The sequence below is a fragment of the Galeopterus variegatus genome, unplaced genomic scaffold (assembly GCF_000696425.1).
Source record: "Galeopterus variegatus unplaced genomic scaffold, G_variegatus-3.0.2 Scaffold121, whole genome shotgun sequence".
In the NCBI taxonomy this organism is placed as follows: Eukaryota; Metazoa; Chordata; class Mammalia; order Dermoptera; family Cynocephalidae; genus Galeopterus; species Galeopterus variegatus.
The window spans coordinates 779,956-792,648 of record NW_007726232.1 but is presented as its reverse complement, the minus strand read 5'-3'; the positions used below and the strand labels follow the sequence as shown (position 1 = coordinate 792,648).

The window sequence follows — 12,693 nt, the reverse complement described above, 5'->3', positions numbered from 1 at the left end:
TAGTAGCCCCCAGAGTTCAGCAGGATCAGGAGGACCAACTCATGCTAACCAGACTTAAAGAGATGAATATATAAACCAAATTGCCAGTATATTAATTTAAAATATGGACTGGAACTCTGGAACTACCACGGAGAGGGGACTTCTCCTAACTTACCGATACTCTGTTCTATAAGAAAACCTGTGTGGAGAGCCAGATTGCAATAGGAATAGTGGTAGTTTATGTGTGCATTCCTTCAACTTTTAATTGAGCACCTACTATGTCAAAATCCTGTTATAGGCCCTGGGGATACAGCAATGAACAAAAGACAGAAACCTCCCTGCCCGTTTGGAGTGTACATTCTGATGGAGGGGCAGGGGGTGACAGATGATGAGCAAATAAATACATGTATATCATGTCAGATGGTGATGTGTGCTTCAGAGCCTTCTACTCCCAAGTGCTGGGGGTGGAGCAGGGAGCTGCTTCATGGACATGCCCTGGGAGTTTGTTAGAAGAGCAGAATCTCAGGACCCACACTCCATATCCACGGAATCAGAATCTACATTGAACAGGATACCCAAGTGATTGGTGCATTAATGTTTGAGAGGCACTGAGGGGGACAGAGAGTGCCAGGGGCAGGGGTTACTGTTTTATGTACAGAGTACAGGGAAGGCCTCACAGATACGATGATGCTTGTACAGGGCCCTGAAGGAAGGGAGGGAGGGAGCCATGTGGATATCTAGGTGAAGAGCACTCTAGGAGGAGGGAGCAGCCAGTGCAAAGGCCCTGAGGTGGGAGCATGTCTGCATGTTTGAGGAGCAGTAGGAGGCCAGTAGGTCTGGAGCAGAGTGAGTTAAAGGACAAGCCATAGCCTATAAAGCCAGAGCAGTAACCAAGGAGGTTGAGGCAGATCACTTAGGGGCTTGTGGAAATTATAAGGACCCTGGCTCTTCCTCTGAATGGGGTGGGAGCCTCCAAAGGGTTTTGGGCAGAGGAGTGTTGTATTCTGAGTTTTTGAAAAGTCACTTGGCTGCTGTGCTGTGAATGGACCATAGGGGACAAGGGGCAAGGTAAGAGGGCCGTTGCAGTAATTCAGGTGAGAGATGTTGGTCGCCTGGACCACAGCTGGAGCAGGTGATAGAGAGAAGTGAGAAGATCCTGGATATATTTTGAAGGTGGAGATGACAGGGTTTGTTGATGAGCAGGATGTTGAGTGAGGGTAAAAGAAAAAGGTCAGTATCAATGGGAAGGTGATGGGCCTGAACAGCTGGCAGGAAGGAGTTGCCATTTATTGAAGTGATGAATATCTCAGGAAGAACAGGTTTGGGGGAAATCGAGAGTTGGGCTCTGGACGTATTAACTTTGTCATATCTGTTACGTATCCAGTTGGAGATGTCAGCTGGCAGTTGGATATAGGAATCTAGAGTTCAGGGTAGAAGTCCTGGCTGGAGATACTTAAGAGTGTCATCAGAGCATGGATAGTATTTAAAACCATGAGTTGTGAGATCATCAAGGGAGTGGGAGAGAAGTTGTGTGGTATCGAGGGACAATATCACCAACCTGAAACAGACAGTCACAGCTGTCGTGTCCACCGGGACAGACCTGCCTACCAGCCAGTTTACTCACATCTGCAGCTGGGGAACATTCCCCTGGCATGGACAAGTCCTTGACTGCCCTTTGGTTCTTTCTCTAGATTCCTGCAGACTCTACTTCCTTCCAACAACTCGTTCTCACTACAGTCCTGCTCTGGTTACTGTTTTCTTTACTCCAGTTCTGTGAACATATTGGTCCTTTTGATTGGGCTGAAGTGTTTTCCAGGCATCCCCACCAGTGATCCTGGGGGAGACCATTCCTCTCATGTCAAGGGCTTTTCCTTTTTCTTGTGTTTTTCTAATCCAACTTACCAAAAAGTAGAACAATACAGTGAAAACTCATGTACCCACCACCTAGAATCCAGTTACCAGCTTACTGTTTTTATCATAGACCTGTTCATCCATCCCTCCATTCATCCATCAATCCACCTTATTTTTTTGATGCATTTCAAAGTGAGTTGAAACATCAGTAGTCTTCAACCCTAAATGCTTCAGCATATCATTGACTAGAATTCAATATTTGTGATGCTTTTAGGTAAAATTTACATAGAGTGAAATGTACAGATCTTAAGTATATCATTTGATGAGTTTTGACAAATATATGGGCCTGTGTAACCCAAATCTCCATCACGATATAGAGCATGACCATCACCCTGTTTCCTCTTCCAGGTTAATTTATTCCAGCCCCTAACCCCACTCCCGCCCCCCAGATACACTTACCACTTACTGCTCTAATAGCACATTCCTTCTGACAAGCACTTTATTTACTGTTTTCTTTACTCTGTTTCTGAGAACAGACTGATCCTTTTGATTAGGCTGAGGCGTTTCCAAACTCCTCTGCCAGCTATTTTGGGGAAGATGCATCTACTCTTTATGTTTTATTCATTGCTCATTCAGAGGGTGACTTCATTACAATATTTAGGGTCAACCTGTCTCCTGCACACATTTCTGATTCTCATATTTCTTCTCTCCTCTTCTCTTTGACTCTTGGACATCACCAGGGGGGAAAATTGGTACTGGTCCATCTTCCTCCTCCTCCTCCTCTTAATAATTGTGGAGGCTAGCATGTGTTGAGCACTTACTAGGGACCACTCCAGAACACCACAAAGTGGTAGCCCCATTTGACAGATTGGGAAACTGAGACTCAGAGAGCTTGAGTAACTTGCCTAAGGTCACATGGCTACAGAGGCAAAGGCTTTCTGATCCCCAACCCTCTTAACCCCCACATCCTCCCATCTCATGACTTGGGGCCGGGGGGATGTTGAAGTCTGGGGTGCTTTCCTCTTCCCAGTGCTCCTTGTCACATGCTTCCTGCTGGCTCTTTCCCACAGCCGTGGTGAAGAACCCACCCAACAACCTGTGGATCATCGCCGCAGTGCTGGCGCCCATCGCTGTGGTCACCGTCATCATCATCATCATCACTGCCGTGCTCTGCAGGAAGAACAAGAATGACTTCAAGCCAGACACCATGATAAACCTGCCTCAGAGGGCAAAGGTACACGGAAGCGGTGGGTGGAGGGACAGGGGTCTGCCTGCCTCTCCAGCTGGACTTTTGAGGCCACTGCAGGTGCCTTCAGAAACATCGGTGCAAGTTCTTGTTCTGAAGAAACCCTTTAGTTTATGATCAGGATGTGATAGCTAATATACCTGACGCTCATTCTTTGCCATAGGTGCTTTCAAGTACTTTACATACGGTAACTCTCTAATCTTCACAACAGCCCTTTGGGGAAGGAGCATTATTTTAGATGAGGAAACTGAGGCACAGAAAACTAGGAGCTAGATAGACCTGAAGGGACCTTAGAGATAATTTAATAGGATTTCCTCCTTTTACACATGAAAAGTAACTCCTTCAGTGTTGGTAAGAAGTGTACACAGTATGTCGCAGAACTGGTGGTAGAACTAGGTCGGCAAAGGTCTGAATGTTTGTTCCCAAAGCTTATGTGTTGAAATCCTAACCCCCAATGTGATAGTATTTGGAGATGGGACCTTTGGGAGGTGATTAGGTCCTGAGGGTGGAGCTCTTGGGAGCAGGATTAGTGCTCTTATAAATGAGGCCCTAGAGAGCTTCCTTTCCTCTTCTGCCACGGGAGGACACAATAAGTCGGCAGTCTGCAGCCCGGAAGAGGGCCCTCGCCAGAATACAAACATGTTGACACCTTGATCTTGGACTTCCCAGCCTCTGGAACTGTGAGAAATAAATTTCTGTTGTTTATAAGCCACCCAGTCTGTGGTATTTTGTTATGGCAGCCAAAACAGACCAAGACTCTTGGCTCCTGATGCAAGGCTCTTTGGGGTGCATTAGACCCTCAAAGCTTTTCTTGTTGGAGTGACTTATCTGCAAAGGTTGCCTTGAAGGACAAGCTGCAGAGCTGTGGCTGGGTTCAGTGGCCCCCCCCCCCCCTGCCTGTCCTGGAGCCCCACCCTCCCTCTGTAGCCTCCACATCTCTGCACTGTCCGCCTCTGGTAACTGGGAGAGAAATGGATGGAGGGAATTCTGAAGGCTGATTTTCTAGTCATACAGCTCCCTTCATGATATTCCCCAAGGGAAATATGCTAACTGAATAACCCGGTGTTTAAATAATGCCTTACGATTTGCTGGGCTCTCCTAGGTCTGTCACCTCCTTTGTTCATCACCGCAGCCCTGCGAGGCTGGTTGTGGTCAGGGCAAGTTTTATCATCTTCATTTTACTGCCAAGAAACCCACGGGAAAGACTTCGGGACTTTTCCAAAGTCACACAACTAGCAGCAGAGGGTGACTGAGACCCACATCTATGTCTTTTCTATATCGTACACCTACCTGAACCCTGAAATTCGGCAGGTAGAATCCTCTTTCTGCCCTGAACTTCCAAGCTTTGTCTACCTGTGCAAGAATGAAACAGTGAATTACTTCTCACACTTCATACGTGTTGGAATATATGTCAGCCATGGAGATTGTCCTTGCCGGGGTCACCTTAGTCCTTTCTGGATGGTCACACCTTGCTTCAGCAAAAGAAATAAAGGTTTTTTTTTTTTTTTTTTTTTCCCCAGCTGCTTCCTCTTTCTCACATACTATCTGTATGGCTTCAGGAAAGTCACTTATTCACTTCGTGCCTCAATTTTCCCATCTGTAAAATGGGGGTGATAACAGTATTTGTGTATAGGTCATGAGGATTAAATGAATTAATATATGTAAATTGCTTTGAGCTGTGCCTGGTACATAATAAATCCTACAACTTAGCTTTTATTGTTATAAATACTTTTTCTTAAAAAGTATTTGTAATGTGTCTGCCTTTGAAATTATTGGAGATTATTTTGTTTTGATAATTTTACACTCATTGAAATAACTATAGATACTTCATGGTGTTGTATTACTGGGGTTGGGAGTCACTAGTGTGTGTCCAATGAACAATTAATTAATCTCAGGTAATTTTCAAGTTGAAGGTTGAAAGGCCTCTACCCTAAACGTCAGAAGAGTGAGAGACTAGTGTTGAGTCTTTCACCACTTAGCTATGTGATCTTGGGCAAATCACTGAACCTCTCTCAGCTTTTGTTTTCTTCCTTTTTTTGTGGCTGGCCGGTATGGGGATCTAAACCTTTGACCTTGGTGTTGTAATACTGTGCTCTAACCAACTGAACTAACCGGCAGCCCTAGTTTTTATTTTCATATCTGTAAAATGAAGACTGTGAGGTTTGTCCTGTTTACCTCATGAGTTTGTTGTGGGAATGAAATGAAGTATCTGTGTTTCACATGCCATAAGTACCAAACATACGCAGGATTGTTGTGATTAGCCTAATAACAAGGGCCACCTATTAAGCCTGTCTGCACACCCATCACCCAGTCACCTGAAGTATCCAGTGAATGACTTCTACCCAGGTGAAGGTTTAGGGGTCAGATCCAGAGAGAGTGGGTAGAGAGGGAGAGATAGGACCAGAGCCAGCTTATCCCTGTCACTAGGTTTTTGGGAAGCCTTAACTGCTGCTGGGGACTCTATATTCCTTACATACAGGCCAAGAGTCAGCACAGAAGCTGGGCCAAATATGGTAGGAGATGGCCAACCAAGATGGCAGGCTGCAGAAAGAGAGGAGAGGCCTTGGGGAGAGTCAACCAGCAGGGGTTAAATGTTTGGCTCTGGGCCACATAGGTCCCAATGCTGGCCCCATCACAGACCAGCTGTGTGAGCCTGGGTAAGTTGCTTAACTTCCCTAAACCTCAGTTTCCCCATCTGTAAAATGGGGACTCAATAATATCTACCCCCTTGAACTATAGAGAGGCTGCAATGACATAATTCACATAATGTGCTCAGTGCTATGCTAGTAATATTGAATGAGGCCATAATTGTGAGCTCCTTGAGGGAGGGGGACCAGTTATGACTCATCTTTATGTCCCCAGCACCAAGCACAGTCCCTGGCACAAGCCAGTGTTGTTAGAACAAAACTGAATAAGATCATCGGGGTTGGGGGTGCAGCAGGAAAGGGGTTAATAGGAGATGAGGCTGGGCAGATGGGTTAAGCTGGAATGTGGAGGGTTTGGGTGCTGAGTCACATTTTTAATAAGGGAGTGACATGACTAGATGTGGTTTTAAGGGAGATAACTTTGGAGATTTGTCAAGAGTGGACCTGGAAAGGAGCCAAATGGAAGAAACAGACCAAGGTAGGAGACAGTGAGACAATGGACTTGGGGAGAAAAAGGCAGCTTCCAGAAACATTTCAGAAGTTGGATCCAAATGGTGACCCTTTGGTTGTGGGAGGAGTAGGTAATTCAGTATTCTAGGGGCATTATCAAGTCATCCGAAGGCTCCGTTCTGTTTCATGTAGCACCAAGGAAGGGAAGGGAAAAGAACAGACACAGTCTTCCTTTAGCAAACTCTATGTCAGAATCTCAGTCCCAGGTCCTGGTGTCAGAATGTCACTGCTCACCATGTGGGTCAGAGTGTGTGTTTCAGAGAAGGAGGGGGCGACCACGCTTCCCAAAGTGAGTTTCCCAGAGAATTGCGGGAACTGTCCTTGGCAAAGCTACAGGAAACCTCAAATAAAGAAGCTTTGATGGATCTAGCAATAAAACCCCAACCTGTTCTGAGACATAGTAGTAATACTTGACAGGTTGTGTAAGACTGGCCCAAAAGCGCAAATCTTACTTGCTGGGAAGGCTCATCTTGCAAAGACCAGGAGACAGAATTTGATGCAATAACGCAAGAGGTTTTTATTTTCAGCATGCTGAAGGTTGCCCCGTTTTCAGGACAGAAGCGGCCCTGAGCTCTTAACTCAAGCATCTTTTATACAGTTTGGTAGCCAGGCTTTGGTAACAGGGTGGGTTGTACGCCGTTTATTGGCCACTTTAAGTAATTTTAAAAACCATTGGGCTTTTAGCTTTTGGCGGGCAAAGGAAGGACTGAGGTATTGACCAACGGTCCCCCCCCCCCCCCCTTTCCTCCCTTGGTGTCCAAAGATAAGGTAATCAGGTGAGCATACTCCCTTCCTGGAACAGGGTGAACTTTGGGCTCTTTGGAAAGTCCCTTCCCCCTGGCAGCGGAAAGTCCTAATCTTCTGGCGATGGAAGGTCTTAAGCACCTGGTAATGGAAGGTCCTAAGTATCTGGTATTGTTTACCAAAAAGGTTGGGGGTTATCTCTACCTCCACAGTTGGACTACAGTTCTAGATGGTGGATTGTTAAATCTGGCTGAAGCCTTCCTGTTGTATTGCTTAGCTGAGTCAGCTGCTGAAGGAAGAGCTTCTCATCATACCAAGTTCTGCTAGACTCTAAATGATGGGTTGAGTTTCATCCCCAAATTTCCTTAAAGAGAATCACTGATGTCTATTTCACCTGGACTGTGGTTTAGTAAAAGGCAAACAGTAATAATTAATATTGATTGAACACTTACTATATGCCAGGCACTTAGCTAAATGCTGAACTTGAATTGCTTATTTAATTCTTATGACAACGTGCATACACATTTTATCCTGTTTACCCTATTATTGTCTCCATTTTACAGATGAAGAAACCAACATGCAGAGAATTTCAGTAATGTACCCAAGGTCCACAGCTAATAAGTGGTAGAGTCAGAATTTGACTCTACCAGGCAATCTGTTTTTGGAGCTACCACTCTGAACTACCACCCTGTCCTGCCTCAAATCTGTATTGTGTTGCTTTGGGATGTAAAGCAGAATAGAGATACTTCCAGGAATTGTTTAAACAATGCCTCTTTGTTTTTTATTACCCCACTAATAGATGTCTGTTAGATTTTGCTCACAGCTGCCTTATTCACTTGGGATTTCAGACACTGCAATAAAAAGCCTTGCTAATTTCCTGGGAATGAATTATAGGAGAACCGGCCTGCATAAAGGAGAAGTCTGGATTAAAGAGCAATTCCATAAATTCTATTTCATTATTAATGATTGTACTTCACATGTGGTAGCAAATTTCCCTTTGTTTTCAGGTCTGTGATCCACTTTAATACTCAAGGGTAGTAGAAGTAAAGCAGATAAGTTTATCTTTATTTCTCAGATGAAAACATTGAGGTTCAGAGTTCAAGTGACTTGGCAAAGTCACACACGTGCTATTATATATAAAGCTACATGAGAGTGGAGTTAAAGGGTCACCAAATAGTTCTAGTCAGGAGGTGATACGGGACCTGTTTAATGTTTTATGTAAGAGTTGTTTCTAATTAACAGTATCCATTGACTCAAAATTAGTGGTCTAAAATCCCTGAAAGAATCTTGTTCTCCCACACCTATTTGCATCTTGTTTACAATCTTCATTTTTCTGAGCAAGTCTTATCTGTAGGTGTCCTGTAGCTAGGTGGAATGAACACAATTCTGATTTTGAAGAGACAGAAATAATGATGGGGATTTGAGCTAACTCTTGTTCATCAAAAAGCTGAGTTTGGTCCCATCATGTGGACTTCGTGGCCTTTCTTCTTGTAAAGCTGACATTAGAGTCACACTTCTCTAGAAGTACCGATATGATGCAAATCTTTTTCCTCTTTGCAGCCTGTGCAAGGCTTTGATTATGCCAAGCAACACCTGGGCCAGCAGGGCGCGGATGAGGAGGTCATCCCTGTGACTCAGGAGACAGTAGTCCTCCCGCTGCCTGTTAGAGATGCTCCTCAGGAAAGGGACATTGCTCAGGACGGAAGCACCATCAAGACCGTCAAGTCCACCGAAACCAGAAAGAGGTAGGCACGGGGCCAACTTCTGCCTCTCCGAGTCAGCAAGAGAAATAATTGATGGTGAGAGCAGCTGAAGCCCTCAAGTTAATTCCATTGTTCTCTAAACATTCCCCTCCATGCTCGTTTCGAATATTTGAAAAGGAGACTAAGGGAGATGACAGGAATCACAATACCTGCTCCATGTGAGCCACTTTGCAAGGTTTTATGTGGCTAATCAACCACAGCAGGAGCGATTGAGCTCTTATACTTATTTACTATAACAAATTTAGCACTGATGTCGCACTTATCTTAAAAGTAGTGCCTTTGATACAGTATAGGTGTGTGTTTTATCTGTCCGTTTCTCAGTAGAGTTTCTGATTTCAGTCAAAGCCATTTATTGAGTTTTTACTATGTACAGAGCATTTTGACAGCCTTTACGAGAACTATGAAAATATATCAGATTGATTCCTGACCCCAAGGATCTCAGGTGGAGGAGACAGAGAGATAAATAGCTGGAACACTGAGATTGATGTGTGGTGCCCACAGTGGAGTCTCAGTAAAGTGCTGTGGAAAAAGAGCGAAGGAAGAACTTAATTCTGACCAGGAAAAGCATTGTGGAGAAGGGCATGTTTTAGCTGAGCCATAAAGTGTGGGATGTGAATAGGTGGAAAGAGATAAAGGCATCCAGTCTGAAAGAGCAGGGAGAGAAGAGGGACAGGTATGTTCTCTTCATGGTGAGTGTCTCTGGAGTTCAGAGTTCACAGTGGTTGGGATGTAGTGGAGGATAAAACCAGAAGGTAGATTAAAATTGTGGAAGGTCTTGACTGGAAGGCCAAGTCATCTGACCTTTATTCTCTAGGCAATGGGAGGCCACTGCAAGTTCTTTAGGAAGATGGTGATGCCCAGCTTGTATTTTAGAAGAACTACTCTGATGGCAATATGGATAGTAGATGGGAGAGGTTGGGTCAGAGGCCAAGAGACTCATCATGAGGACTTTGCAATAGCCTCATGGAGAGGTAATGAATCCCATGGCTGGCTAAAGCAGCACTCTTGGCCACCCCCTTCTCCCTTGCCTGACACCACATGGAGGTTGGAAAAGCGCCATCCTCCCTGCCTCTTTCCTTCTTTCCCTTCCTTTACCAGGCACTGGAGATACTGCACTGAACGAGACAAAGCTCCTGCTCTCAGGGAACTTATAATCTGGTGGGGAAAGGTAGACAATAAGCAAATAGAGAAACAGAGAAATAGATAAGATCTATTTTTAGATCAGGAGGTGATAAGTACGAAAAAGAAAACTAAAGCACAGTAAAAGGATAGAGATGGAGTGGTGCTGTTTTAGACAGGAAGCCAGGGAAGACCTCTCTGATGAAGTGACTCGAGAAAGACCTGATTGAAATGAGGTGTAAGCCATGAGGCTGTCAGCAGGAAGAATGTTCCAAGCAGATGAACAGTATGTGCAAAGCCCAGAGGAGGGAACTTCTTGATGTGCTTAAAGAAGTCCAAGGAGGTTCACATGAGCTAGGGAGGAAGTGGTAGCCGATGAGTCAGAGAACTTGCCTGAGGTTGATCGTATCAGGTTTTACAGACCAAAGTCAGGTCTTGGAATTTTACTGTGAGTATGTATTCATTAGAGGGTTTTGAGAAGAGCAAGAAATAATATGACTTTCAGTTTTAAAGGCTCACTCTGGCTGTTGCAGGGAAGCAGAGTAAAAGCAGGGATACCCATTAGAGGCCACTGCAGTAATCCAGGTGAGAGGCGGTGGTGTAGACCATGGTATGGTGGTGTGAGAAGTGGTTGGATTTTAGAGATATTTTGAAGGAAGAGCTGATAAGATTTCCTGCAGATTGTTGTGGGATATGAAAATAGAAAGGAGTGAATTTGCCATTTATTGTGTTGGGGATGACTGGCACGGAAGTTTGCAGGGGATGATTAAGAGTTCGAATGTGAGCATGTTAAGTTCGAGATGCTTATTAGATGCTTATTATTAGATACGTAAGTGGGGATGTTGAGGACTCATTACCATATGAGTCTGGAGTTCAGAGGAGAAGTTCATAGTAGAAATATAAGTGTCAGACTTATCAGTGTTTAGTGATTCTATGAGACTGGAAGGGATTGCTTAGGAGAGTATAAATAGAGAAGAGAAGAAATCCAAGAACTGAACTTTGGGACATTGCCATGATGAAGTTTAGGAGAAGAGGAAGAATCAGCAAGGAAACTGAAAAGTGTCAGGAAGAAAGGATAGTAGAAATATAAGTGTCAGACTTATCAGTGTTTAGTGATTCTATGAGACTGGAAGGGATTGCTTAGGAGAGTATAAATAGAGAAGAGAAGAGATCCAAGAACTGAACTTTGGGACATTGCTGTGATGAAGTTTAGGAGAAGAGGAAGAATCAGCAAGGAAACTGAAAAGTGTCAGGAAGAAAGGCATGAAAAGAGCAGAGAGATTGGAATCCAAGAAGCCAAGAGAAGGAAGTAGTTTGAGAAGGAAGGAGGGATCACCTGTGTCAATACACAAATGTTGTACTGTAATCAAGCAACAAGGCTATGTGTTTTCTTCCAGGAGCTCGAATGGGAGGCTGAATTCCAGCTTGTGCAGGAAAAACGTTAGGGCATATGGATTAGTTATCCATTGCTCCATAACAAACCACTCCAAAGCTTAGTAGCTTAAAACAACAACATTTCTTCAGCTCATGATTTTGCTGGGTCAGCAGTTTGGGCTGAGCTCAGCCAGGTGGTTCTTCTGGTCTGAGCTAGGCGTGGCTGATCTTAGTGGGGCTTACTCATGCATCTCCAGTCAGCTGATAGAACAGCTGGGCTAACTTCTGGATGATAGCCTTGTCTAGCGTGGCCCAGGTAACTGGGGCCTCTCCCCACATGGTCTCTCATCCTCTAGCAGGCTAGCTTTGGCTTTCTCACAAGGCAGTTCCAGGGTTCCAAGGGCAGGAAGAAAAACAGCCCCAAAGTGCAAGCATTTCTCAAGTCTCTTCTTGTGTCATGTTTGCTACTATCCTACTGGTCAAAGCTAGTGACAGGGTCAAGTTCAGAGGCAGTGTGCGAGAGGACTGCCTAAGGGTTGGTTACAAAGAAGTATGAATAAATTGGCACCATTACTGCCGTGGTCTACCCTAGCATGAAATGTACAAAACCAGATGAGTTATCTGAATTTACTTGTTAAGTAGAATTACCTAGAGCAATTATTCTCATTATGTTCTTTGCCAGATACAACAAAGGCATATTAACAACTTATCACCTATTTAGAAGATACTGAAAATAAATAAATAGAATTACTAAAATTAGAATATTAGCATAGCACCTCCAAGAAGAATAAAAAAATTTTTCTACACATTCTAGTTGAGTAATTTAAATTGTACAAAAATTTCTTTTGCAAAATTGTTTTTTAGAACAAACGTTTCTTCTTAGATTAGCAAGGATTCTACTCTTGATAATCAAATTCAATTACTTCCAAGTTTTTATTAAGAAATATTAGCCTATGAAACACATACAGAAAAGACAATGTCTGTATTGCTGAATGATTTCTACATTTGCTTCATAATTTTACCATAAAAATATAATTTTACTAAGTGCTGGCTATCTCATTGCCCAAGTTGTAGAAGAAACCTCACCTCTGTTCAAGTCCAGCTGACCATGGGAGTCTCTGAGCATTTGGGAGATTTTAAGACATCAAACCCAAGCGCAAACTCATGATAAATATTATTTTTCGGGCTTCCCCATTTTGCCACATTAGTTTCCTCATTCCTCCTAAATAAGTACTCCCTGACCTTTCAGACTAGGTCTGTTAGATTATCCAAAAAGTTTCACAAGTGAAAAATAGGGGAAACCAGTGATTTGACAGTTACTAAGATACCTCACTTTTTAAAAATTATTTTTAGACAGAAATCTGAGGATTCAGTCACTTCCAGATAGCCAGATGGGTCTCATGGGTCCTTTTCTTCCAGTCTAGGGTCTTGGTGATACTATTTTGTTGGTCTGTGACTGGGA

The 12,693-nt window shown here is 43.8% G+C and overlaps 1 protein-coding gene across 1 annotated transcript in view; it reads left to right on the top strand.

Annotated features, from left to right (window-relative positions):
• Positions 1-12,693, top strand: part of KIAA1549L (KIAA1549-like ortholog) — a 113,799-nt gene that overhangs the window by 36,746 nt on the left and 64,360 nt on the right. Inside the window, exons 11-12 of the mRNA XM_008588100.1 lie at positions 2,901-3,064; positions 8,536-8,720. Coding sequence (XP_008586322.1) covers positions 2,901-3,064; positions 8,536-8,720 — 349 coding nt within the window. The remainder of the gene's footprint in view (positions 1-2,900; positions 3,065-8,535; positions 8,721-12,693) is intronic.